Raw genomic sequence first — 26,443 nt, forward strand, 5'->3', positions numbered from 1 at the left:
TGTCCTCCATGTGAAGAAGAGACGTGATTTTCCTCAAAACGGCTTTATTAGGAACGTACCAGGGATTGGTGGAGGAGGCTCTGGTGGCCCCAGGCTCTACAGAGTCCTACTTCTCCCTGGGATCCTGTGCTGTTCTCTTGATGTAATCTCTAAACATCGTGTACACAGCACCTGCAGGAAGAAGAAGGGAAAACATCCCGTAACACCAAACCCTGCACCCATCCTCTGGCTCTCCCAGGAGTCTGACTCCAGCCGTTCCCCTGAGAGTCCAGCTTCTCTGCTCATCTTTTTGCTCTGGGTCTCACCAGCTGCCATGAGCACCTGACCACACGGCCTAGGCAAACACCCCGTTGACAGTTCACAAAGCCCTTCCACATAGATTACCTATCTGAGAAACCTCACAGCAACCTCTGAGGTAGGCAAGCCAGGGTGCTTATCAGCATGTTGGACACGGGGAAACTGAGGCTCAGAGAAGGATTTGTCCACTGTCACACAGCTAGTCCGTAGCTGCCTGCCTCTTGACCCAGAGAGGAAAAGAAGTTAAGCATATGTTCTGCTGTGTGATTTTTCTCACATCTAGAACAAACTCTCACGACACCCAACTGCACCATCCCCACAGGCCCCGGGACAAGAGATAAAACAAGGAACCCTGAAAATGGCTTGGTTTGAGAGCGTCACCCAAGACTTGCTGTGGAGCTTACTGTAGGGAACAGGGACTAAAATCACCATCCCTTAACTGTCAGGACTCACAGCCAGATTTTGCCTAATCAGCTCTGTTGGTATTCTCCTGGGACCCTGGCAGCCACTCACCTAGCATGACTGCACCCACGGCACAAGCCTGCGCTGCCACTCGGGTGTGAATCAGGTGTATGGACATCTTGGTGGAACCACGGGCCTTAAGCCGATAAATCCGGTAGGCTGCCACTGCCAGGCAGCCTCCTAAGCCTGTGGGCAGAGAACATGACTGTTGGGCCTCAGTCACCAATCACATGGTTCCCCTGATGACAGACCCCCTCACTTAGGTAGCCTGGGCATCTGGATAAACCCCTACTTTCCTGCCACTTCATGGCGGGAGGGGGGGACCATCATCAGAATATTGAGTTGTTTCCTCTCTGTGGCATTTTCAAAGTGGCTGCCTCCCTCCAATGAGCCCTCCTCTGTGTACAAATAGCCCGTTCTGAGCCTCCTACACCCATTGGCTCTGCTCAGGCCCTTCTCCAACTGCTGTTGGCTCCCACAGCTACTTTCCCACTCTCCCAAGACCTTGAAGGAAGCCCTGGGAGACCCCAAACTGCTCCTCCCTCTCCTCACGCAGGTGTTGATGCCCCGTGTTTTCCCGCACCCCAAGCCCTCGGCCACCACCTCCACCCATCCAGATTCCTTTATTTCATTGTCAGGCGTGTCCCTTCGTCCCTTGGCAGCTTTGCTGCTGGTTCACTCCTTTCCTGGCTGGTGACTGCTCAGTGAGTATGACACTTGAGTTCTCTGCTTCATTTGAAAAGACTAAGAGACCTGTTCTCTGAGGGAAGGACCCTCCTTGCCCTTTTTCCTTACTTTCCTACTCACCTACAGGCACCAGCGGAGACTCCCTGGTCTTTCTCAGGAACTTCTGAGACACACTGTCTTCGCCCTCAGGTGGTACCCACCAGCCTTTGTTAGCAGACATGATCTGGCCCCAGGGTTATCAGCTGGGGCTCTGAGGCTTCAGCACAGTCCTAGAAAGAGGCACCCCACAATAAGAACTCCCGATTCCCCTCAGTCTGGGGTAAAGGAGGGAGTTGCCTGCTAAGACCCTCTCTTACCATGCCCCAACACACCTGCTACTTGAAAAGTTGTCCCAAGTGTCCTGTCTCAGATGGCTGGACCACTAGTGCCATTTCTCCCATCTCTTTCTAACGTTTGCCTCTTCCCCATCTCATTCTGACTTCATTGTTTTCCCTGCTCCCCCTCCCCCCCTTCCATCTGTATCCCTATGTGATCCTTGGGTCAAGAAAAGCAGCTGGAAAAATCCACAGATGAGGGTGGGAGGAACAGGCCTTGAGGCTTGGGCACCCCACTGGCCTTGAATCTGTGACAGTTCCCTGAGGGAGCTACAGAAAAGGATCTGGCCCCAGAGAGCCAGAGCCAACCCAGTGTCCCAGCTCTGGTTACTGAATCACCGGAGCCAAAGATTGATTTGTGAATAATTTAGCATAGATTTTGGACATTAGTACTAATGGAACTAATTCTGGTCCCTGAACTGCTCACATTTCCATCTCTTGCCAGGTTCTTTGCCATTGCCGAACCCCTGCCTCCCTCTCTGGGCAGGTGACCCCTATTGCTCTACTTGCTAACCCCAGTAAACATCTGCTCTGATCACAAACTAGACGGAACCCCAGAGTCCTGGTCCATAGACCAGGGCTTCTGCCTACGCGGTGCCTTTTAGGTCCGACCGTAAGACAGACTCCCTACATGAGGTGACCTCTATTCTTAGTTGCTTCTTCTCTCCTGGAGGAGCAAGGACTGTCAGCCCCACAGGTTCTCAGCATGCTGATGCTTACCCTAGGAGATGGCTAGAAAGTAGAGTGCGAGCAGTCCGGCCAGGGCTCAGCATCTGCTGTTTTGAACCGGCCAGGAGCTGATGATGGAGCTGCCACTGTAGGGTCAGGGAAGCAAGCTTTAATGGGGACTTTGAAGTCAGGAATGGAGAGGGGAGGAGATAGGCCAGGGCATCAGTCTTAACCCCCCATTTGCTGAGTTCCAGGCCAAAGCTCCAAGCACCGGAAAGTAATGAAAGATCAGATGGCGGGAGCCCTTAACTAGATTCAGTCTGTTAATTCTCATGGATGTAAGGGGCTGGATCAGAACAGGGACTTACTACGGAGAACTGAGCTGGAAATACAGAGGCAAGAAACGAGAGAGATCCTCTGTTCTCCCGCAAGCTATACTGCTTCAAACACGAACAATGTGGGATGTAAATAAAATGACCCTATTCCCAATTGCGGTCTTGATCCTTTCAAGAATGCTTTCTGGACCAAGGAGATGCATCCAGTTTATAACCACTAGGACTTCCTCACATCTCCAGTGCTCCTTATACTGCCTACAGGGGTGAGATGCTCACTCATGCTCATTCAGGACAGAGATGACAATTGACCTTCATTATCACCTAATTTGAAGTATTTACATTTCAGGCTTTTCAATTGTTCTATACAGTAATTAGTAACTGTTTGTTCATAGACCGGAAACTGAGCTTCTGAGAGGCTAAAAGACTTATCCAGGGGTGTACAGCTAGTAAATGGCAGTGTCGTCTGAATCTAGGTCTGACTGGCTCCAGAGTTTGTACTCGTAGACTGCTTCCCATAGGCTGGCCAAGCAGAACCTCTCCATCCAGGCTGAAGCTTAGGAATGCTAATCAAGTGTGGCACCTTGGATTCAGAGAAGAGGAGGAAAGAACCTTCTTGGGGTTTTTTTGTTTGTTTGTTTTGTTTTTTAAGATTTTATTTATTTATCTGAGAGAGAGAGAATGAGAGAGAGCACGAGAGGGAAGAGGGTCAGAGGGAGAAGCAGACCCCCCGCTGAGCAAGGAGCCCGACGCGGGACTCGATCCCGGGACTCCAGGACCATGACCTGAGCCGAAGGCAGTTGTTTAACCAACTGAGCCACCCACGCGCCCAAGAACCTTCTTGTTGATAAGCAAGTGGAAAAAGACTGGAGTACACTATGGAGAGGCCCACTCCATCCCAGGCCTTTGTTCCCTCCCTAGATCCGCAGCCCCATGTGTCTATCTGAAAGGGGCTTTTCGGCACTGGAAATCTGTCCAGCAGCTGAAGTCTTTCTTTTCTCTCCCCAGCACTCACTGCCCTAGGGAAAGACCCAGGGTCACAGCAGCTCCCCAGGGCCTTCACATATCCCCAGCGTCCATGGGAACTCTCCTCCCAGTCATTCACACACACTCTCCCAGGCTGCCTCTCCTGGTCCCAACGGTGGCCTGAATTCTCAAGAGATGGATGGTCTGGGCCAGAGGCAGGGGGATGAAATGCCTGGATGAGACAGAGCAAGAATCAGGATCAACTCCAAGCCCTTTGGAGAATAGGGTCCGAGCTATGCAGAGTGAAGTTCAACTTCCTCGAGAGGTTCTCCCTTATTGGGCTTCTGTTGATGCTCCTATAACATCTCAGCCCAGAATTGAGAAAAGAATACGATTTTCTGAGCACCTATGGGGCAAGAAATGTGCTAGTTGCTTTAAGTAGGTTATTTTTATTTAATCCTCACAATTCTCTAAGGTAGGTACTATTATCCCCATTTCACAGATGAAAAACAGGCTTGGGTTAAATGTCTTGCTCCGGGTCACAGTAAGTGACAGAAGAAAGAACCAGACTAATAACTTCCTAAAATCAAAGCTCACTGCTCTGGACTAATGGGAGAAGTATTGCAAACTGGAGGGAAAGTCCTGAAATAGAAGAAATAAAATTGCATTTTACTTTTGAGAACACACTAAAACTTCAAGAACAGATTTCTGTAGACTATCGCTTCAGCAAACAGCTAAGACAAATTATAATATTTTTGTTACTATGCCAAGTCTTCAATAATTATTTCTATTTAAGCATTTCTACATTAGTAATTTACTTAGTAAACCTTTTTTCCTTCCAGGTCATGTCACACTCATAGACATTCTAATTTAGAAGGGTCTAATTGAGTGATGCAGGCAGACTTAATGGATCCGGAGCATAGGCCACGGGCAGACATGGGATCAGTTAGCTGCTTGAATGACCACTCTCTGAATACTTGGTCTTTTGCCACTCAATGTCTTTTGAGTCTATGCCATCATCTGTAAAATGGAGGTAGCATCTCCCCACAGGATCATTGTAAGAGTTAAATAAGATGATTGTTAGAATTCCCCTGCACATGGCCTGCTCCTCTTCCCTCCAGAATGAGCAAGTGTCAGGAAACGGGTAGCAGGCTGGGGGAGAAGTAGAAGTTCCCTGACAACAGATGAAAAGGTTGCCACGTTCCGGGTGGTCCCAGTTCAGCACCCCCTTGTCCCTTTCCAACCTTCTTCAGGCTTTTTCTCCCTATTGTGTTGGGAGGGGGTGGCCAGAACTTGAAGCGCTACACAAATTAAGGCATTGCTATGCTATATATAGCCCAAGGGAGCTGAGGGACCAGGCAGGGAAAGGAGGGCCAGCAACTCTTGCCTTGAGCTAAAGGAGTGCTGTGAGTGAGGAGATGCTGAAGAATGAACTGGACAAGGAACAGAAGATGCTTGAATTGGGGTTGGAATGGGGAGGACCCAGGCTGAAGGACTGGGGGAATCACAGGAGCGGAAACATTAGGCCATATATAGTAGTGTCTCAGGGACTGGAGGTGCCAGGAGTGGGGGTAACAGGAGCAGGCTGGGGCTGGAAGTTTCCAAATAACAGGACTAGGCTGAGGCAGCCTCTAGAAGGTGCCTGGGGTAGGGAGGGTAAGACATCCTCTCCCCTAAAAGCAGGCAGTAAGTTCAAAGGACCCTGCAGTTTTTGTCCAAGGACAGCCCCAAGAGCCACAGGCCTGGGGCCAGGAAACTGCCTTTGTTACCACTAATCTTTCTGGGGAGACTACTCACACATTTAAAAAGCTTCTAAAGAGGGTGTGGATGGTAGTGATTGGAAGGCTGCATCCGAATGTAGTAATGCTGACGTCCTAGGATCACATCTTGTGAAGGACCAATTTTGAGCTGCGTATTAAGACACACCTGTCTCAGATGATGAATGGATGCACAGGGATTTGAAATGGTTTGCCAAGATCCTTGTGTTGGGTGCTTTTGAATACCCAAATTACCTGGCTTCCTCCAAAGAACACTGTGGGAAAGGACTAATGCCTTTGGAGCCTACAAGTTTTAGGCACTTCACATATTTTATTTCATCTTCACAAAAATCCCAACAGATGGATCTCATCCCTATTTTACAGATGAGGAAACCATGGCTCAGAGAGGTGAAGTAACAGCCAGATGGCACAGCAAGTAAATAAATGGCTGAGCTATCCAACCAATAATGTTAACCGCTATAGACCAGCTTACAGTGGAAAGTTAACATAGCAAGTAATAATGGGACTTCATGTACATTTCACCATCACATTCTCACACCGTCGTAGAAATATGAGTAAACAAGTACAAACAGCTGGGCAGAGAGAACTTCCAGAAATTCAAAGACTGCACCTACTGCACTGCTTCTCACCAACGCGGGCTAGTTCCTGAACCAGCACAGAATGGGTCCTCTCTCACCAGCGCAGGGTAGTTCCTGAGCCAGCACAGAATGGATCCTCTCCCATACACGTCCCCCCACCCCCATCTCCTGCACACACTTCACCTATCCCTCATTTGCAAGTAAATTGACCTTAATTTAAAATTCTGCCTTAATACATAGGAACTGCTAACTGGGCTCCACGAAGCACTGCTGGGGGTCATCCTACTGTTCTTTCTTATACTACTTGTATTAACATATTCAAAAAAAAATTTTGACAACAACAAAAAAATCTGCCTCACCCACCACCCCTGTGGCAGAAAGAAACAGTATAATGTGTCCCACAGGTCAACTAAAACTGCTGGGGGTTCTGGGAAAAGGGGTGTGCTACTCATACCTGCCTCCCCCATTAGCACATGCGATCAATGCGATCAAGAGCTGCTTTAACGAGAAGCTTCCTCCCTATCCAGCCAGTCTGGGGCCCACAGGCCTTTCTGTTGCCAACAGGGAGCTTTCCGAAAATCCTACCTCTCTGAGCCTTTGCTCCCATCCCCCAGGACATAGCAATCTACTCTGAGTTTATCAGCCAAGTGGGGACCCTGGAAAATGTGTAATGGAAATAGTGACACACTGGAGTCTTCAAGTTGACCCTGCAGTTCCCAAACCACAGAGCCCCAGGGTGACTCTCAAGTTCTCAAACTGGTTTTTGATCCTTTCCTGCCTGGGCCCCATGTGAATAAAAAGTGATGCGGTTCTCACAGCACCCGCCTCCACCACTCTGTGCCAGAGGCTTGGAAACCAGACCCCTTCCCTGTTTGAAGCCTGGGGCTTTTTTTTTTTTTCCTTCCCCCGGGTAGCACCCTTTCTGTGCTAGCCATGGCAAGCTCTCCGTCACTCATTCACTCTGCATGTACTTGCTAAGCACCTACCATGTGCGGCGCTCTGCTCTAGAAGCTGAGAGGCAATGGTCCTGCCTTCAGGGAACTCACATTCTAGCGGTTGCTAGATCCTGGTTGATGAGGGAGCAGAAGGCAAGCTGAGGACAAGGCACAAGCTGACACCCGACACCCCCCTCCCCCGCAGGTGGGATATATGTGACATTCCTCAGCCCTAAAGCCAAGAGAATGAAAAACAAAACAGTCAATTTATAGAGATTACACTCCTTCAAGGCAGGAGTCTCCCTCAGTTTACAATTGTCTTAGTGATTTACAAGAAAAAAAGCATTCTTATCAATAACCTAGCTTCCAGGAGGAAATGTAGATAAAATTAAATGTCCTTATAACCTGCAGCCCATTGACCAATACTTGAGGCAGGCGTAGTATAAAGTTCTTCCAGGAAGCTCCCAACTGTCTTAATGGTAATGCCTTGCTAGAGGGAAAAACAATCTTAACTTGACAAGGGCAAGGCCTCCACTATCTTGTAGGTCCTGTTTAGCATATGAAAGTTCTTCTGAAAACCTCCCTTTTCCCTTACCTCCCCCAACTCCCAAGTATATCATCAATTGCTCCTCACAACCCCAGTGCCCCTCTTTCTGCCCAAGGATCCCGTCCTGGTACTTTAATAAAACCATCTTTTTGCACCAGAGACATCTCAAGAATTCTTTCTTGGCTGTCGGCTTCAAACCCTAACATCTTTCCTACATCACTGATGACTGTCTGGATCAGAGATCCTCTGGCTTAGGTTTCTGGCTTCAGTTTACCACCTATAACTGGATTAAAAGATGTCACTAGCTGGCAAGGTGATAAAAGAAGAGTTATATTTGTTTGTTTGTTTTTTTAAACTATCTGCAGGTGCTTAGCTTCCACGGGTCTTATTTCCTTTTCTTTTTTTTAAGATTTCATGTTTTTATTTTAGAGAAAGAATGAGCAAGAGAGACAGACGGCATGAGCGGGGGTCTGGGGCAGAGGGAAGGGGAGAAGCAGATTCCCCTGCTGAGCAGGGAGCCTGACGTGGGGCTTGATCCCAGGACTCTGGGATCATGACCTGAGCCGAAGACAGACGCTTAACCGACTGAGCCACCCAGGCGCCCCTTATTATTTCCATCTTTAAAAGGTTTCTCTACCAGAAGAGAGACGGGGCTACAGGCTTGGTAGTAAGGTAACAAATACAGAAAGTATATTGTTCCCAATCTCCATGAAGAATGGTCAATGGTGAAAGATAGGAAGCCTTCCTCAGCAGTTTCATCCATGAACTTATAGGAAAATAATACCTAATGAACATTTAATAGGTATTATTAATATATGAAATATACATATATAATCAAATGTTTTCACACCACTTTAAAGTTTTGGGGTTTTTTTTAAGATTTTATTTATTTATTTGAGAGAGAGAGAATGAGACAGAGAGAGAGCATGAGAGGGGAGAGGTCAGAGGGAGAAGCAGACTCCCTGCTGAACAGGGAGCCCGATGTGGGACTCGATCCCGGGACTCCAGGATCATGACCTGAGCCGAAGGCAGTCGCTTAACCGACTGAGCCACCCAGGGGCCCTGGGCTTTTTTTTTTTTTTTTTTTAAGATTTATTCATTTGAGTGAGAGAGGGTGTGGGGCAAGGGGCAGAGGGAGAGAACGTCATGCAGACTCCCTGCCCAGCGCAGAGCCTGACGCAGGGCTCGATTCCACAACTCTTGAGACCACGACCTGAGTAGAAACCAAGAGTTGGACGCCCAACCAACTGAGCCACCCAGGCGCCCCACCACTTTAAAGGTTTTTGTTGAAATCTTAATATGGGGGCACCTGGGTGGCTCAGTCGTTAAGCATCTGCCTTCGGCTCAGGTCATGGTCCCAGGGTCCTGGGATCGAGCCCCGCATCGGGCTCCCTGCTCGGCGGGAAGCCTGCTTCTCCCTCTCCCCCTCCCCTTGCTTGTGTTCCCTCTCTCGCTGTGTCTCTCTCTGTCAAATTAATTAAAAAAAAATCTTAATATGCCGCACAAAAATGCACTATCAAAAGTGTACAGCTCAGATGTGGTAACTGAACACATTTGTGTATTCAACCTCCAGATCAAGAAAAGAACAGGACCAGTCCCCCAGAAGCCCCCTCATATTTCCCGTGACTAACCTTACCCCTAGGTAACCACTATCCTTACTCAAGAGCACAGGAGGACACTTTAGCCTGTTTTTGAACTTCATATAAATGGAAAGTTTTGTGAGATTCATCTATCTTGTGTGTAATTGTAGATTGTTCCTTCTCATTGCTGCATAAGGTACCATTGTGTGACTAGAACATTTCATCGATCCTTTCTACAGTTGTTGGACATTTGGGGGGTTTCCAGTTTTCTGGCTATTACAAATAGTGCTGCTATGAACACATTAATGCATGCAGTTTGTGTACATCTGTACACATTTCTGTGGAATTTCCATGGAATTACAGTCACAGTGTAGGCATAGGTTTAACTTTAGTAGATATTGCCATTTTCCAAAGCAATTTGTACCAATATAGAATTACACTAGCAGGATGTTAGTTTTAATATTTTAATCAGCATATGTAGTAATGTCTCCTGTGTTATTTTAGTTTGACGTGTTCTTTATATTTTCATATATTTACAAGGTCATCACACTTGTCACTTTAAATACATTTGTAGAGAGGGAATGTGTTAAGGAAGGGGTTGGGGACGACTGGGGCACTGTGAGTTCAGTGGGGGGAGAGGGGAGAACTTAAATACAGAGGCCAAGCAGGTAATGAAAATGATTCAAGCAGCTAAGTGGGAACAGTGCCTGCCCTGCACAAACAAATATTACTCAGAAGTAGCCTCGGGTGAGACTAGAGGCTCAACGGGAGCGATTTTTCTTTTTTCACTATTTAGAGAGAAGCCAAAGATCTGGATTCTAAACTTTTGGCAATTAATGCATACTTTTAGAAAACATCGTACTGGCCAAACAAAACTTTTGTCAGTGGGCCGGATGGCCAGCCCTCTGGACTAGCGGTTAGTTCCGGCCTGGCTTTCGGGGTAGGAGGGTTTGACCTGTAGCAAGTCACCTCATTTGTTAGAGCTTAATTTCCTCTGTGGTCAAAAGGGTAAAATGGAAGCCTATCTGTTTGTACAGTGATGGTCAAATGAGATAATTCAGGAGTACAGGAGTTGTCAAACACCATACAAAGTAAAGTACTCTCCCATCTCCTTGGGACACCTTCCGTTGTTATGCACGGACTCCCTGTCCTTAAAGCATTTGAGGTGTTTCCAGATTCCTTCGAGGGGAGGCAGTTTAAAGCTGGACATTCCCATGCATACAAATTCTCCAGAAAGTCCTTTGAATGGGATCCTGCTGGGATGCAAGGGGTTAAGAGGAAATAGCCTATTACGGTTTTGCTAATCTGAGAAGTCCAGGACCTCAAAAGTATCTAAAACGCCACTAAAAGCCAAGACTCAAAGGAGGTAGGATGATTAACCCGACGAGGGCCAGTAGGAGCAGAACCTAGAAAGGGGCGTCAGCATCCTGATGTGTCACACTGGACCCAGGCCTCGGCGGAGCGCACAGAAGACAACTCCGGGACTCGTAGGACCGACCTAGGATGCTCAGGTAAGGCGTGTCCTCGCGGCGCCGTTAGTAGCCCGCCCAAACCGAGGCACTGGCCGCGGGGGACTGCTGTTCCGAGAACCAAGCTGGAGGAATGAATTGTCCCGGGGGCGAGATCTGCGCCCACCCAGGTCCAGACTCCACGCGGGTGGCACCGACACAGTCGGCGCACCCGGGACCGCCCGGGAGCGCGCGAGGGCCCGACCGCAGAAAGTTGGACGCCCGCGCCGCCGCCCGCGCGCTCCGGGGCGCCCCCTCCCACCCGAGCGCCACGTGCCGCGCGCCCCCTGCTCCCAGGCCGCGGCGGGACGCCCCCGCCCCCACCGCGGCGCGTAGTGCGCAGGCGCCTCCCCGCGGGTCCGGGCGGTGGGAGCGGGAGGCGGCGGCGGGAGCGGCTTCGGCCTCGGCTGGAGACTCAGGCGAGGGCGGCGGCGGCGAGAGTTGGAGGAGAGGCGCGGGTGGCGGTGAAGGCGATGGCGACGCGGGGCACATGAGGCGGCGGCCGGAGGGACGGGCCGAGGCCCGGCGGAGGAGGCGGCTCCGGGGGAACACGCCGCCCGGTGAGGGGCGGCCGCGGGGCGGGATGAGGAGCGGGCAAGGGGCGGGGCCCGGGGGGGCGGGAGAACTTGTGGGGAGGCCGGAGGTGGGGGGAAGCGGGGGACGGGGTTCCCGGGAAGAGTGCGGCGGGGGGGCGGGAGGGGCCGCTGCCGAGACTTCCTGCCGACCCCGGAGGGGCGTCTGACCGGCGGCTCGCCGCTGCCCCCTGCGCGCCCTCCCCCTTTTGTCCCTGGGCGCGCGGTTCCCAAATTGGGAGGGAAACGGCCAGGGGGTGGGCCCGGGCGGCGGCTGCCGCGCCGGGCGGGCGGGGACCCCGGAGGACCCCGGGCGCGCACTTGGGCGGCGCTCGGCGGTGCTCGCAACTCCTCGGGGCGGTTAGGGGCGCAGGGCCGCGCCGGGGCCGCCCCTCGCCGCCGGGGCGCTTCGCGGGCTGGTCTTTGTCTCCCGACGCTCGGCCCCTGACATCTCTCCGGGCGGCGTGCGGTTCGTTTGACTCCCTCTACCATCGCTGCCGGGACTCCTGCCTCCCGTCAGTGTTGTAGACGAGATTTAGTTCGAGGGCTGGAAGGAGGGAAACGGGGGGCGGGGGGGAATGGCGCGGTCGCTTCTTCATTAGCATATTCCCTTTACTTAAAATGATTTTTTTTCCACTTCGTGAAACTTTGGACGACTGTTTTGCTTTCCCATCGATCTGCAGATTCAAAATTAAGAGAAGGCGCTAAAGCTCCGACTGTAGCCAATTGTGTGGTTGGTGGCTGCGTTTGGAGCTTTGAGTTGAAAGGATTTACGTGAATGTGTGGTTTAGAATTTGCGTTGTTTTCCTTCCCTTGTGATCGTTTGTAAGGTTGGGATTACTTTTTCTTTGCGAAGTGGGCGAGTTCGGATTTATGATTTGAAGGAATGTTTGTTCATTGAGAACCTGCAATGGTACAGATTTCATTGTGCTCACGCTTTATTTTGTTAGCCTCAAGACCGTACTTTGTGGAATCGAGTAAATCAAGATAGAGTAAGTTCTGGATAAGCATTATCTTGTGCTGATATAGTCTAAAACTATTAATACGTTCGTGTTGTGTATACTTTGGAGTGAGTATGTGGGAAAGCACTATAAAAACCAAGCAGTCTAAATGAAGGGGATTTTAATTCCTAATAAACGGAGAACAGCACATCTCGACTACATCACATCTGTAGAAAAGGGGATTAATAATGTAATTTAGGGATCAAATCCTTTACCTCCTAAAGAAGGTTTAGGTATTATTCAGAGTAAGAATGCAGAAAAATAAAATTAATTCCAGAGCTTCTGACTAAATATATTGTGAATTGTGGTTACCACGTTTCCTGGAGTTTTGTTGGTTTTATTTTTTGGAATTTAGCATAGTATGTTGCAGTTGCTTTAGATTTCTTAAGTGCTATATAATGGCAGAATTAAAAGAAATGAACTGACTCTTCTGGGTAAAAGGTAAAAAGCTGTGGTAAATCTTAGTGTGAGCCAGATCTTTGTGAGCAGAGTATTGTAAGGAAAGGACATTTTGGAGAGAATACATAGGAGCCATATGGAAGTTCTCCCTGTCTTATTTGTCCTGATTTGTAATGGTTTGATACTGTTTACTGCTTGTCTTGAACTGTTGTGCGCTTTTCCAAAGCATTTCAAACATCCTTCTAAAAGTCAACGCTTTTAGCTCATTTTTTAGGTTGTGTGACTTCAGAATTGGTTTTCTGTCTGTGCTAGGTAGCCACCACAGTTCTCTCAAAAAGGAGCGAAGGACCCAGAGACTTTCAGTTCAGTTCATGAAGATAGAATTGACTTTTAGCCTTCAGTCCAAAGGATTTAAGAAGTTAACATATCTTCAGCATAACAATTTTACTTAAATACTGCTACCCTTAATAATTATTTTTATTCCTATTTTATATTTGTATAAATTAGCAAAAGGGAAGGACTAGAGGGTCCGTCTCTGATTAGCTGCACCACCACCCTAGCTCCAGGCTCTCCTATCAAGTCAGTAATTGGGATCCTAGAATACAAAATACATAATTAAAATCTAGAGTATCATTCTCTTAATAAATGCATAGTTTGTTCTATGCCTAATTCAGTGCAAAAAGATGAGTTCCAAAATGCTGGGCTTTTTATTTGAGGGTTGTTCGCATTTCAAAATAAATGAGCTGTGTTCCCTTCTTTTTTTCATTATTAGTCTGGATAGTTAGTGCAACTGGGAGTGTACTTCTTTATTTCCAAATTGGTGCTTTTTTTTTTAACTTGCAAATTTATGTATTTATTTTTACTAATTGGTGCTTTTCTTGTAGCATAGAAATGTGTGGCTCCTACCCAAAATACCTGATAGAAATTTAGGCAAAGAAAAATGGGATTACTTTTTTTTTTAGACTATTTCTTTGAGAATACATAGGATAATAGATTTTAGCTGGTATCACTAACCTAAAACACAGTTCTGCACTGTTAACATCAGCTAAGTGCCAACAATTTTCAGACCTACTACCGCAACTGATGAGTTTAGTTTTTGTGGAAATATGGACCTATTCTTTTACTCTGAGCATTGCTATTTTCTCCAGCTCTTTAGAATGAATGACCAGACAATACTGGACTGTCATACAGTAGTAATACATTCTTTTTTTTTTTTTTTTAAGATTTTATTTATTTATTTGACAGAGAGAGAGACACAGCGAGAGAGGGAGCACAAGCAGGGGGAGTGGGAGAGGGAGAAGCAGGCCTCCCGCAGAGCAGGGAGCCCGATGCGGGGCTCGATCCCAGGACCCTGGGATCATGACCTGAGCCGAAGGCAGACGCTTAACGACTGAGCCACCCAGGCGCCCCAGTAGTAATACATTCTTGAATTTTGCAAACACTGTAGGGGTTGACAACCTTCAAGTTTGTCATTGAAGCCTATGTGTGGAATGTGTTGCCCAAAGGGTTCCCCCCCCCAGGACAGGGATGAGATCTCTTTGCAGATACCATTTTATTTCTAGGAAAAGAAGTGTTCTGTGGAATGAGTAGAGCCCTCAGTTTGTATTTTTGAGCTATATTGCTTGTAGCACCAGCACAATTTGGACATAGTACTCTGGTGGCCGTTCATTAATTTAGTGAACTTTTTTTTTTCATTCAGTTATTTGCTAGAATGCTAGATGCTGAAGATGAATACTATGTGGTTTTTGCTGTCAAAATGCTTACAGCTTAACATGCTGAAAGGCTTAGCAATATGGAAATTCTCTGAAATCTTTGAAACAAAAAAGAAATGTACAGGATTTTGGAGTCAGTTTTTGTTTTTTCGCTATAGAAATGGAATAAATTTCATCCCTATTATCCTTTAATCTCTAAACTGGATATTCTAGTCTCATATAGTTAAAGATTATTTTCATCTGTCTCTGTATGATTTATCAGTTTTGACTGAATTTATTGTTACTTAACTGAGTTATAACATTTTTTTTTAAGATTTTTTATTTATTTATTTGACAGAGAGAGACACAGCGAGAGAGGGAACACAAGCAGGGGGAGTGGGAGAGGGAGAAGCAGGCTTCCCGCGGAGCGGGGAGCCCGACGCGGGGCTCGATCCCAGGACCCTGGGATCATGACCTGAGCCGAAGGCAGACGCGTAACGACTGAGCCACCCAGGCGCCCCTGACTTACATTTCTTTTGGGAATGTTCAGAATAAGGTAGATCTGGGCTTTCTGCTTTTAGAGAATTCCCTTTGACTCATTCTTGGACCTCAGATTCCTAAATGCCCATTTCAGATAGGTGTTTATTATTTTATTTTTATTTTTTTAAGATTTTATTTATTAGGACACCTGGGTGGCGCAATTCGTTAAGTGTCTGCCTTCAGCTGAGGTCATGATCCCAGCGCCCTGGGATCAAGTCCCACATTGGGCTCCTTGCTCAGTGGGTTGCCTGCTTCTCCCTCTGCCTGCTCTACCTGCTACTCCCCTTGATTGTGCTCTCTGACAAATAAATAAAATCTTAAAGATATTATTCTTTTATTTGAGAGAGAAAGAGAGCGCGCATGAGCGCAAGGGGGGAGGGGCAGAGGGAGAAGCCGACTCCCCGCTGAGTAGGGAGCCAGGCATAAGGCTCAGTTCCGGGAACCTGAGATCATGACTTGAACCGAAGGCAAACGCTCAACCAGCTGAGCCACCCAGGCACCCCAATAGGTGTTTATTTCAATTCAAAAATTTCCTTCCTGAAGTACTCTTTTTCTCCTGGCTTCTGATTTTCCCCCCCTTGTTCTTTGGCTATTCCTTCAGGTTCTCCCCCCCCCATCCTCTTCTGCCAGATCTTTATTTTATTTTTTTTTAATATTTTATTTATTTATTCATGAGAGAGAGAGAGGCAGAGGCAGAGGGAGAAGCGGGCTCCCCGCAGAGCAGGGAGCCGGATGCTGGGCTCATGACCTGAGCTGAAGGCAGATGCTTAACTGACTGAGCCACTCAGGCGCCCCTCTACCGGATCTTTAATTGATGGTCTTTCTCAATTCTTGGTCCTCTAATTTCATCCATTCTGTGGCTTCAGTTAACAATATGTATTTTGAATACTCCCAAATTTTTGTCTGCCTCCCAGACTTCTTTTCTGATCCCAGCTGCCTACTCAACATCTCTACTTAGCTTCAGAGGTACTTTGAATTGAGATGCCCAGACTGACCTCTTAATCGTGGCTCCAGACCTAGACCTTCACTCTACCATTTCATTAAGTGGCTCTGTCAACAACTTACTGAGGCCAGACTTGTGATTTTTCTCTACCTTTAGTCTCCCCATCCTAGTCTAGGTCACCTTTTCCTAAGATTATTATAGTCAATTATAAACGGTCTTTCCACATTCGCTCTTATTTTTAAAAGAGGGGGTAGTATGAGATTTTTAAGACAGAAAAAGTAATAAATAATACTACAATAAATACTTAACTACCTTGCAGCCTAGGAAAATAAAATATTACCAGTAAAGGTCAGGTGTTTCCCCACCTGATTGTATCCTCCTTCCCCCAGCCTCCATTGTAGACCTTGCCAGAGGTAATCACTAATTGAATTTATTATTCCTTTGCAGTTCTTTATACTTTTACTACATACATACACACCCTAAGCAGTGTATCCTCATCTATTCTTCTCACAGCAGCTAGAATTGTCTTTATAAAACAAATTTAACCAAGCCACCTGAAAACTTGTTTTCCTTTTAAGGCCTTCCCTCTTCATTTAACAAGGTGTGACCTGGCCTTGCCTACTTCCCTAGCATCATGTCTTTGTACTTACTTTTCTTGTTATGAGTGGTCTGGCTTGCTGATCTTTTTTTTTTTTTTCCTTTTTTCTTTTTTTTCCCCCTCTATTCCTTAAAGGTTCAGAGCTCACCCAAGGCCTTTGTACATGCTGTAGCTAATTGTTCTGCCTGGAAAGCAGCCCCTCAATTCTTCAAAATATGCTTAAATACCACTTTTGTGGAGAAATCTTTTCTGATCCTCCTAGATTCAGTTAGAGAACTCAATAACATACTCTTACAGTACCCTGCACTTCTATTATAGTTTTGATTAATTATTTGTATAATGCCTATTTCACCATTAGACTGTTCTGTATATTTCATTAAGTCAAGAGTAATATCTGTCTTGGGCAGCCCAGTGTCACAGCACCTAGCTCATAGTTCTTTTTTTTTTTCTTTTTTAAGATTTTATTTATTCATTTGAGACCCAGATACAGAGAGAGATCATGAGCAGGGGGAGAGGCAGGCTCCCCGCCGCGCCAGGAGCCCGATGTGGGCCTCGATCCCACCTGAGCTGAAGGCAGACGCTTCACCATCTGAGTCACCCAGGCGCCCTCATAGTTCATTTCTGTATTCAACAATTACTTGAGTGCTTACTAATTTCTCTTTTATTTATAGTTGATGATTGTAGCAAAGTAACTTCTGACAAAGCTTTTGTTCTAATTAGAAGCCTCATTATTGGGGCACCAAGGTGGTGCAGTCAGTTGAGAATCCGATTCTTGGTTTTGGCTCAGGTCATGATCAGGTTGGAAGATTGAGCCTCGTGTCACATTGGGCTCTGAGCTCAACGCAGAGCTGCTTGAGTTTCTCTCCCTCTGCCCCTTACCTGCTCTCTCTCTCTCTCTCTCTCAAATAAATAAATAAATAAAAGCTTTATTTTAAAAAAAAGAAGCCTCATTATTTTATGTTTTTTGCACTATTGGTCTTATATGCCGATACAGTGCTAGTTCTTGGTAAATACTTACTGATGTAAACTTACTAATAGCCATGGCCTGAGCAATCTTCAGTAGTTTTAATAGACCAAAAATACAGTGGTCACCGATGGTATAGTATACACAATGGGTACACTTGCCTCCCAGGAAAATAATCAGCCGGCTTAGGTAGGCTGTCAGATGTAATAAAGAAATTGAAGATTAGGTTTTTTTCTTTGACATCCTATACCTAGTTCTGGTTTTCATTTCTAATATTTGTTGGGCCAAGCTTCAGTATAATTAATGTCCCAAAAAACGGGGACAGTTTATACATTAAGGCCAATGTTGATAGTTTTGCACTTCAGTATTTTACTTTGTAGACTTTTTTGGGGTAGGTAATGTATTAGGTATTATAAAATCCTAAAGGTATGAAAGGATTTGCAGTGAAAAGTAAGTCTTTATTCTCTTCTCACTCAGTCACTCATTTTTTTTCTGCTGAAGCAATTATTATTTACCTTTTTTTGTAAATTCTAGAGGTATCCATGGATTCAGTAATTCTCCACACACATACATAAATGGTAGCTTACTTAAATGTACTGTTCTACAGACTGCATTGTTCGCTAATATATCTTAGTTTATTTCATATCATTAGAGATAGAGCTGTCTCATACTTTTTAACTACCAGATGTGCTGTAATTTGTTTACCTGGTCCCTTCCTGATAGACTTTTTTTTTTTAAGATTTTATTTATTTACTTGACAGAGACACAGCGAGAGAGGGAACACAAGCAGGGGGAGCAGGAGAGGGAGAAGCAGGTTCCCCACCGAGCAGGGAGCCCTATGCGGGGCTCTATCCCAGGACTCCAGGATCATTACCTGAGCCAAACGCGGATGCTTAACCATCTGAGCCAACCAGGCACCCCTGTATTTAATTTTAAATCCTTGATTCATCTGGAATTTAAAGACCCAACTTTAATTTTTTCCAGAGAGCTACCCATGGTAGTTTATTATCATTTATTAAATATTCCATGTTTTGTCCATTGGTTTGAAATGCCACCTTCTCATACATTAAATTTCCAGATGTATTTTGATCGTCTGGACTTTGTGTTCTGTTCCATTCCACTGATCTGATCTTTTTGCCAGTTCCACCTTTTAAAATGATTAGAGCTTTATAATACATATCTAGAGAAGCTTGTATGCCCTTCTTACTCTTTGAGAAAGTTCCCAATCATTCTTAACTATTTATTTTTCATGTTAAAGGTATTTATTCATTCATTCACTTATTTAAAGTTTATTTTTTTAAGTAATCTCAACACCCAGTGTGGGCTAAAATGCACAACCCCCAGATCAAGAGCCACATTCTTTTTTGACTGAGCCAGCCAGGCACCCCTTCACATTAAATTTAGAATCAGTTTGCCTGATTCCTAAGAAATCCTATTGGCATTTTTAGAAATCAAGGTTGAATTACATTTTAGATCAATTTAGGGAAAAATAATATTTTATGATGGCTTTTGTATCCAAGAACATGTAATGTTTTAAGTCTTTTAAGCATATAAGTGTTTGTGTTCCTTGGCAGTAATTTAAATATTCTTCATTAAAAGGTGTATGTTTCTTGTTAGTCTTATTCCTAAGTATTTCGCCTACTTGTTGCTATTTTTTTTAAGATTTATTTATTTATTTGGAGGGGAAGGGGCAAAGGGAGAGAGAAATTCACACCGACTCCAGGCTGAGCATGGAGCCCAATGTGGGGCTCAATCTCATGACCCTGAGATCAGACCTGAGCCAGAACCAGGAGTAAAACGCTTTAACCAGCTGTGCTACCCAGGTGCCGCTACTTGTTGCTATTTTATTTTTACTTATTTTTTTAAAGTTGTATTTATTTATTTGACAAAGAGAGAGCTAGAGAGGGAACACAAGCAGGGGGGGAGTGGGAGAGGGAGAAGCAGGCTTCCCACTGAGCAGGGAGCCCGATGCAGGGCTCCATCCCAGGACCCTGGGATCATGACCTGAGCCAGAGGCAGACGCTTAACGACTGAGCCATCCCAGGCGCCCCACTTGTTGCTATTTTAAATGGGGACTTTTCTTCAGTTACATTTATATTGCTTGTATATTACTGTCACCTTTCTGCATGGTCTGAAAATAAAATTAAACACTAAACCCACATAGTACAGTAAAAAGATCATTAGGTCTCAAGTTGTATTCTAGGCTTTGCACCTAACTAGTTGTGTGATCTTATTTTTGTTTGTTTGTTTTTAAAGATTTTATTTATTTATTTATTTGACAGGGAGGGACAGGGAGAAGCCGGCTTCCCGCTGAGCAGGGACCCTGATGCAGGGCTCAATCCCAGGACCCTGGGATCATGACCTAAGTTGAAAGCAGATGCTTAACCAACAAGCCACCCAGGTGCCCCGAGTTGTGTGATCTTAAGCACATCACCATGATCTTTAGTATCCTCTTCAGTAAAATAAGGATATTAGTTTCATACTCTGATATCAAACAATCGGCCACTACAGAATAATTGATTGAAAGTTAACCTTAGAATCCATGCAGGTATTATCAGTAAACTGTATAAATAGTATTTTACAAATATGTATGGCCTTTTCAAATGTATGTGTAGGTGATACCATGATAAATAAACTACAAGTTTATTTTAAAACTTTAGCAGTGTATGATAGAGTTTTAATCTTTTTCTGTTTTCTACAAAGACAAATACTGTATGCATAGCCACTATTATATAGGGCTCCAGAAAATCTCTTGCAGTTATTACATAAAGGCCTTAAGACCCTAAAAGTTGGGGGTCTTCCTGGGATATGTCTCTGTCTCTCTTGCTCTCTTTTTTTTTTTAATTTTTTTTTTTAAGATTTTATTTATTCATTTGACACAGAGGGAGAGATCACAAGGACGGGGCGGGGGCAGAGGGAGAAGCAGGCTCCCAGCTGAGCAGGGAGCCCAATGCAGGACTCGATCCCAGGCACCCCTAGATTTTAATTTTAAGTAATCTCTGCACCCAACGTGGGGCTCAAACTCACAACCTCAAGATCAAGTGTTCTGTGCTCTTCTGACTGAGCCAGCCAGGTACCCCTTGGGATCTCTTTTTAAGAGACCTGATTGATTAGCCTATCTAGATTTGTCTAAAGAATGTTTTGTGAGAAACCATATAATACTTTCTGAAAGGGGATTTGTTGTTTCTGTGTCTGACTCAACTAGCTTGCTTTGACCTTACATTCCAATTCAGTAGTAGATGTTCATGTTTCTCAGAGTGAAAGCTTTGTATTTATTGAAGGTTAAGCAGGTCAGCCTGCACTTCTCAGATTCACTTAGGAAAGTTTTTGTTTTTTTTTTTTGAGTTTGGAAATATTGTTAGGAATTGGGGGAGCGTCTCAGTTCTTTTATTGAATTGTGTATCTGAAGCCACTGTATCCCATTACACTCAAACTCAGAAAAAAGGATGGAAAAATATGTTTATGATTTGCATTATATCCCGGGAAGGAAATTATATATACATACCTTGCAAAGCATCCTACTGAATAGATTTATTTTTTTTTTATTTTGATTACTAGTTCATTATGGTTACTAGTTCAGTGAGAAATTTAAATCAGCCTTTGCAATTTTTTTTTTAAAGATCTTTATTTATTTGACAGAGAGAGACACAGCGAGAAAGGGAACACAAGCAGGGGGAGTGGGAGAGGGAGAAGCAGGCTTCCCGCTGAGCAGGGAGCCCAACCTGGGGCTGGAGCCTGACATGGGGCCCGATCCCGGGACCCTGGAATCATGTCCTGAGCCAAAGGCAGACACCTAACGACTGAGCCACCCAGGCGCCCCAACCTTAGCATTTTTTTTAAGTAAGCTGTGCACCCAGTGTGGAGCTTGAACTCTCTATCCCAAGATCAAGAGTCCCAAGATCAAGAGTCCCACGCTCCACCAGCCAGCCACCTTCCCCCACATCTTAGCATTTTGAATCCCTGGTAGAATGCTCTTCTTCTTCTTCACTTGAGAGAGAGAGAGTACAAGCTGGGGGGAAGGGCAGAAGGAGGAGAAGCAGTCTTCCCACTGAGGGAGCCCCACATGGGGCTCAGTCCCAGGACCCTGGGATCATGACCTGAGCCGAAGGCAGATGCTCAACGACTAAGCCACCCAGGCACCCCTAGAATGCTTTTAATAGAAGTTTATTTCCTACTGGGGTACCTGGCTGGCTCAGTTAGTGGGACATGCGACCCTTGATTTTGGAGTTGAGTTCAAACCCCATGATGGGTGTAGAGCTTACTTTAAAAAAAAAGAACTTTCCTTTTGCATTTTATTTATTTGCCTCAGAAAACTGTTTTTATTTTTTTTTTCCTTTGTGGCTTGAAATTACATACATATCAGCATGGTTTTTTGAGGTAGAAAAATAGAGATGAGATCTGTGCTCAGAATAGTGGTCTTCTTAGATTCCTGTTTAGCTAATCTTCAAAGCCTTAAAGTAATAGATTATTTTGTTTTAAATAATTCAGCACGTCAACATTTAGCATTTTCTCTCAGGAGAAATCTCTTGGGTTTGTACTGAATCTCATGGGCATATTCTTATCCCAACAGAAGAATCCTTGATATGAAGGAGAAAAAAAAGAAGTGGAGTGATTAGGACAGAAAGTATGAGTTTTATAACATTTTCACATGTCAAAGATTTACTAGAGTTCACTTACAGTGGAAACTGGGAGGCGCCTGGGTGGCTCGATGAGTTAAGCCCCTGATTTCAACTGACTTCGGCTCTGGATGTCATCTCAGGGTCCTAGGATCAAGCCCTGAGTCGACTCATTCTGCTCGTTCCTCTCCCTCTGCACCTTTCCCTGCTTATGTTCATGTGTGTGCTCTCTCTCTTTCGATCTCTCTCTCAAATAAAATCTTAAAAAAAAAATAATGGAGCCTGGTTAAGTTTTTGGTGGCTATTTTAATTATCATTTTCTCAAATAAAGGTAACTCTTTCCAAATACTCCATATCAGACATTCAATAAACAGCAGGTAGCAGTGGCAACAACTATATGTTTCTTTTTTTATTTTATTTTTATTTTTTTTATTTTAAAGATTTTATTTATTTATTTGAGATAGAGAGCATGAGAGGGAAGAGGGTCAGAAGGAGAAGCAGACTCCCTGCTGAGCAGGGAGCCCGATGTGGGACTCGATCCTGGGACTCCAGGATCATGACCTGAGCCGAAGGCAGTCGATTAACCAACTGAGCCACCCAGGCGCCCAACAACTATGTATTTTGAGGGAATATTGGATATGTTAATTTTGTTTTTTCTGGACCATTTTTAAAGATATTTATTTATTTAAAGAGAGAGAGAACACGAGCAGGGGAGAGGGTTGGAGGGAGAGGGAGAAGCAGATTTCCCGCTGAGCGGGGAGCCTGATGCAGGGCTCAGTCCCAGGACTCCTGAATCATGACCCAAGCTGAAGGCAGACGCTTAACTGACTGAGCCACCCAGGCGCCCCTGGACCATTTTATAGTGAGTTTCTAAAGGAATGTAAAGAGCAGTAAGCTGCTATATATGCATCATGTCAGAATACTACTCTTGGGGCGCCTGGCTGGCTCAGTTGGTAGAGCATCTGACTCTTGATCTCAGGGTCATGAGTTTGAGCCCCATGTTGGATGTAGAGATTGCTTAAGTAAATAAACTTTTTAAAAACTTTTTAAAAAATACTATCTTTTGATATATCCTTACAAATTACGAATTACTCTCTAGACTGTTTTACTCTGGAGTGGAATTTTATGTAAGTTCTGTCTTGGACCCCTTTAATGCAGGGGGGTGTAGTAACTGTATCAGAGGTTTTATGAGATGGTTATACTTTTCTGTGATATATCCATTACTTAATTAGGTCTTTATGAATATTTGCAAATATGAAATTTGTGCCCCGACCTACTTTTTAAATTTCCCTCAGGGCTTTTGTTGCATAGGAAAGCTTTGTCAACTCCTTTATTACATGTTTATTGTAGGAAATACTGAAAAGCAAAATAGAAACCATTCAAAAGCTATTGTCAATATTCGTGTATTTCCATTCAGACAGATTATGTTACTGGAGGGTTTTGTTTGGTTGGTTTTTGTCTCTTTACTACATAGGAGAATTTTCTCACATGATGAAATATTCTTTTTAAACAGGTCACAAATTGGCAGGCTTTATTCAGCCAATAAGATTATCTGGCTCAATATTATTTAAATGTTGGGGTGCCTGGGTGGTGCAGTCAGTTAAGTGTCCAACTCTGGATTTCTGCTCAGGTCATGATCTCAGGGTTTTGAGATCAGGCTCTGCACTGGGCATGGAGCCTGCTTAAGATTCTCTCCCTCTGCATTCCCCACCCACCCACCCATCCCCACCCCCGCAAAATATATTTAATATATATTTTATTATATATATATTGTAACATATATATTATATCTAGTTGCTAACGTGAAATAAAAGGTGACAGGTAAGAATATAAATTGTTACAACCCTCTTTGGAAAAGTACTGACCTATGGAAGCTGACGTGACAATTTGCTTCTAGGTATTCAACAGGAAGTCATACACATATTCACCAGAAAACATGTGTGGGATGTTATGGTAGCATTATTCATAATATTCAAAACTGGAAATTGCTCAAATGCCCATCAGCAGTAGAATGGATAAATTGTGGTATATTCACACAGCAGCAATATAGTAAAGCAAAGAGAATGAACAGACTAGAACTAAATGCAGCAAAATTGGTGACTCTCAACAGATGCTGAACAAAGGAAGTCAGGCACAAAAGAGTATATTCTTTCTGATTCTGATACAAGAAAGTCCATTTTGTATTTATATTAAGTTCAAGAACAGGTAAACCAGTGGGTCTCAATGTGGTATATTGTTCCCCAAGGGGGATTTGGCAATGTCTGGAGACATCTTTGGTTGCCATAACTGGAAGAGACCAGGGATGCTGCAAATCACCCTACGGTGCAAAGGACAGTCTCTCACAACAAAGAACTATCCCTGGACTAAACTAATCTGTACTGTTGGAGGAAGGATGGTGGTTTCCCTTGGGTAGGAAGGGGTGTGATTGTGGCTCTGATGGGTGCTAATGTTTTGTTCTTGTTTTTAGTGCTGGTTACAGGGGTGTATTCAGTTTGTGACAATTCATTGAACTGCATGCTTATATTTATGCACCTTTCTGTAGGTATTTTCCACTTCAATCAAAAATTTGTGTAAAAAAAAAAATCAGGGCACCTGGGTGACTCAGTTAAGCATCTGCCTTCAGCTCGGGTCGTGATCCCAGGGTTCTGGGATTGAGCCCTGCATCGGGCTCCCTGCTCAGTGGGGAGCCTGCTTCTCCCTCTCCCACTCCCCTTGCTTGTGTTCCCTCTCTCACTGTCTCTCTCTCTGTCAAATAAAGACAATCTTTAAAAAGAAAAATAAATAGGGGCACCTGGGTGGCTCAGTCGGTTAAGCGTCTGCCTTCAGCTCAGGTCATGATCTCAGAGTCCTGGGATCGAGCCCTGTGTCGGGCTCCCTGCTGCTCAGCAGAGAGCCTGCTTCTCCCCCTGCTCCCCCTGCTTGTGCTCTCTCTTTCTGTCAAATAAATAAAATCTTTAAAATAAATAAAGATATGAAAGTCTTGGGGCACCTGGGTGGCTCAGCTGGTTGAGCGTCCCAACTCTCGGTTTCGGCTCAGATCAGGATTCAAGAGTTGTGAGTTCCGTCCCCAGGTCAGCCTCCCCACTCAGCAGGAAGTGTACTTGAAGGTTCTCTCCCTCTGCCCCTTCCCCCATTTGCACATGCATGCTCTCTCTCCCCCCAAACCAAATAAATAACTAAATCTTTTTTTTTTTTTAAGATATGACAGTTTGGTAACTCCATAGCTGTAGCTAATAAGCAGTAGCCCCTGCTTTGGTTGGAATGTTTTCCAGGCCCCATTTTCCTATTTCCGTTACTTGTATCTCCTCACTGGTATCTAGACATTTAAAAGATGTCTTAAACAGCTTGAGTGAGATGTAATTCATACACCGTACAGTTAACCTTTTTAAAGTGTACAATTTGAAATTTTCAGTATATTAACAGGATTGTGTAGCCATCACCACAATTTTTTTTTTTTTTTAAGATTTTATTTATTCATGAGAGACAGAGAGAGAGAAGCCAGGCTCCCGCAGAGCAGGGAGCCCGATGCGGGACTCGATCCCAGGACTCTGGGATCATGACCTGAGCCGAAGGCAGACGCTTAACCGTCTGAGCCACCCAGGCGCCCTGCCATCACCACAGTTTAACTTTAGAATGTTTTCATTCCTCCAAAAAGAAATCTCCTACTTATTAGCAGTCACTCCCTATTTCCCCCTGCCCCATCCCTTTCAGGTCTAGGCACCCACTAGTCTATATTTTGTCTTTAGATAATTGTATACATTTGAATTTTGTGATCTCTGTTCTAAAACAGGATTTATAGTAGTTTTGCAGTATTTTGTCATGAGGTTATATCCTAAATTGCATATATTGGTCATTTATTTTAGATAAATTACTAGATGTGAAATTACTGATCGAAGGATATAAACACTTCTAATATTTCCTTTTTTTCTAAGATTTTTTTTTTTTAAGATTTTATTTGTTTATCTGACAGCACAAGGAGGCAGAGAGGCAGGCAGAGGGAGAGGGAGAAGCAAGCTCTCCGCTGAGTAGGGAGCCCGATGCGGGGCTTGATCCCAGGACCCTGGGACCATGACCTGAGCCGAAGGCAGCCACTTAACCAACTGAGCCACGCAGGCGCCCCAGATTTTTTTTTTTTAAAGTAATCTCTAGGTAAAAATCTAAGATTTTATTTATTTATTTGACAGAGAGAGACACAGTGAGAGGGAACACAAGCAGGGGGAGTGGGAGAGGGAGAAGCAGGCTCCTGGCTGAGCAGGGAGCCGGATATGGGGCTCGATCCCAGGACCCTGGGATCATGACCTGAGCCGAAGGCAGACGTTTAATGACTGAGCCACCTAGGCGCCCCAGTAAATAAAATCTTAAAAAAAAAAAAAAAAGTGGTTTAAAAAAATAAAAATAAAAAATAA

The 26,443-nt window shown here is 44.9% G+C and overlaps 2 protein-coding genes across 2 annotated transcripts in view; one reads left to right on the plus strand and one right to left on the minus strand.

Moving 5' to 3' along the window:
* Positions 1 to 106: 106 nt before the first annotated feature.
* Positions 107 to 1,666, minus strand: HIGD1B (HIG1 hypoxia inducible domain family member 1B). Its single transcript, XM_028092726.2, has 3 exons — positions 1,567 to 1,666; positions 811 to 945; positions 107 to 171 (listed from the first exon to the last, which is right to left on the minus strand). Exons 1-3 carry the CDS (start codon positions 1,664 to 1,666, stop codon positions 107 to 109), a joined length of 300 nt encoding a protein of 99 aa, XP_027948527.1.
* A 9,532-nt stretch (positions 1,667 to 11,198) lies between these two features.
* The window catches only part of GJC1 (gap junction protein gamma 1), a 43,297-nt gene continuing 28,052 nt past the window's right edge, over positions 11,199 to 26,443 (plus strand). The window contains exon 1 of the mRNA XM_028092778.2: positions 11,199 to 11,273. The gene's annotated coding sequence lies outside the window, so the exon portion shown is untranslated. The remainder of the gene's footprint in view (positions 11,274 to 26,443) is intronic.

The sequence above is a fragment of the Eumetopias jubatus genome, unplaced genomic scaffold (assembly GCF_037043125.1).
Source record: "Eumetopias jubatus isolate StellerSeaLion01/CBP00866 unplaced genomic scaffold, mEumJub1_p1.0 scaffold_10, whole genome shotgun sequence".
Classification (NCBI taxonomy): domain Eukaryota; kingdom Metazoa; phylum Chordata; class Mammalia; order Carnivora; family Otariidae; genus Eumetopias; species Eumetopias jubatus.

Excerpts from the sequence above, each read along its gene's own strand:
- HIGD1B (XM_028092726.2), bottom strand. The coding sequence starts at position 1,666 with ATGTCTGCTAACAAAGGCTGGTGGGTACCACCTGAGGGCGAAGACAGT. Across the intron at positions 946-1,566 it reads GTCTCCGCTGGTGCCTGTAG|GCTTAGGAGGCTGCCTGGCA; the intron begins GTGAGTAGGAAA and ends CTCTGCCCACAG. Across the intron at positions 172-810 it reads CGTGGGTGCAGTCATGCTAG|GTGCTGTGTACACGATGTTT; the intron begins GTGAGTGGCTGC and ends TTCTTCCTGCAG.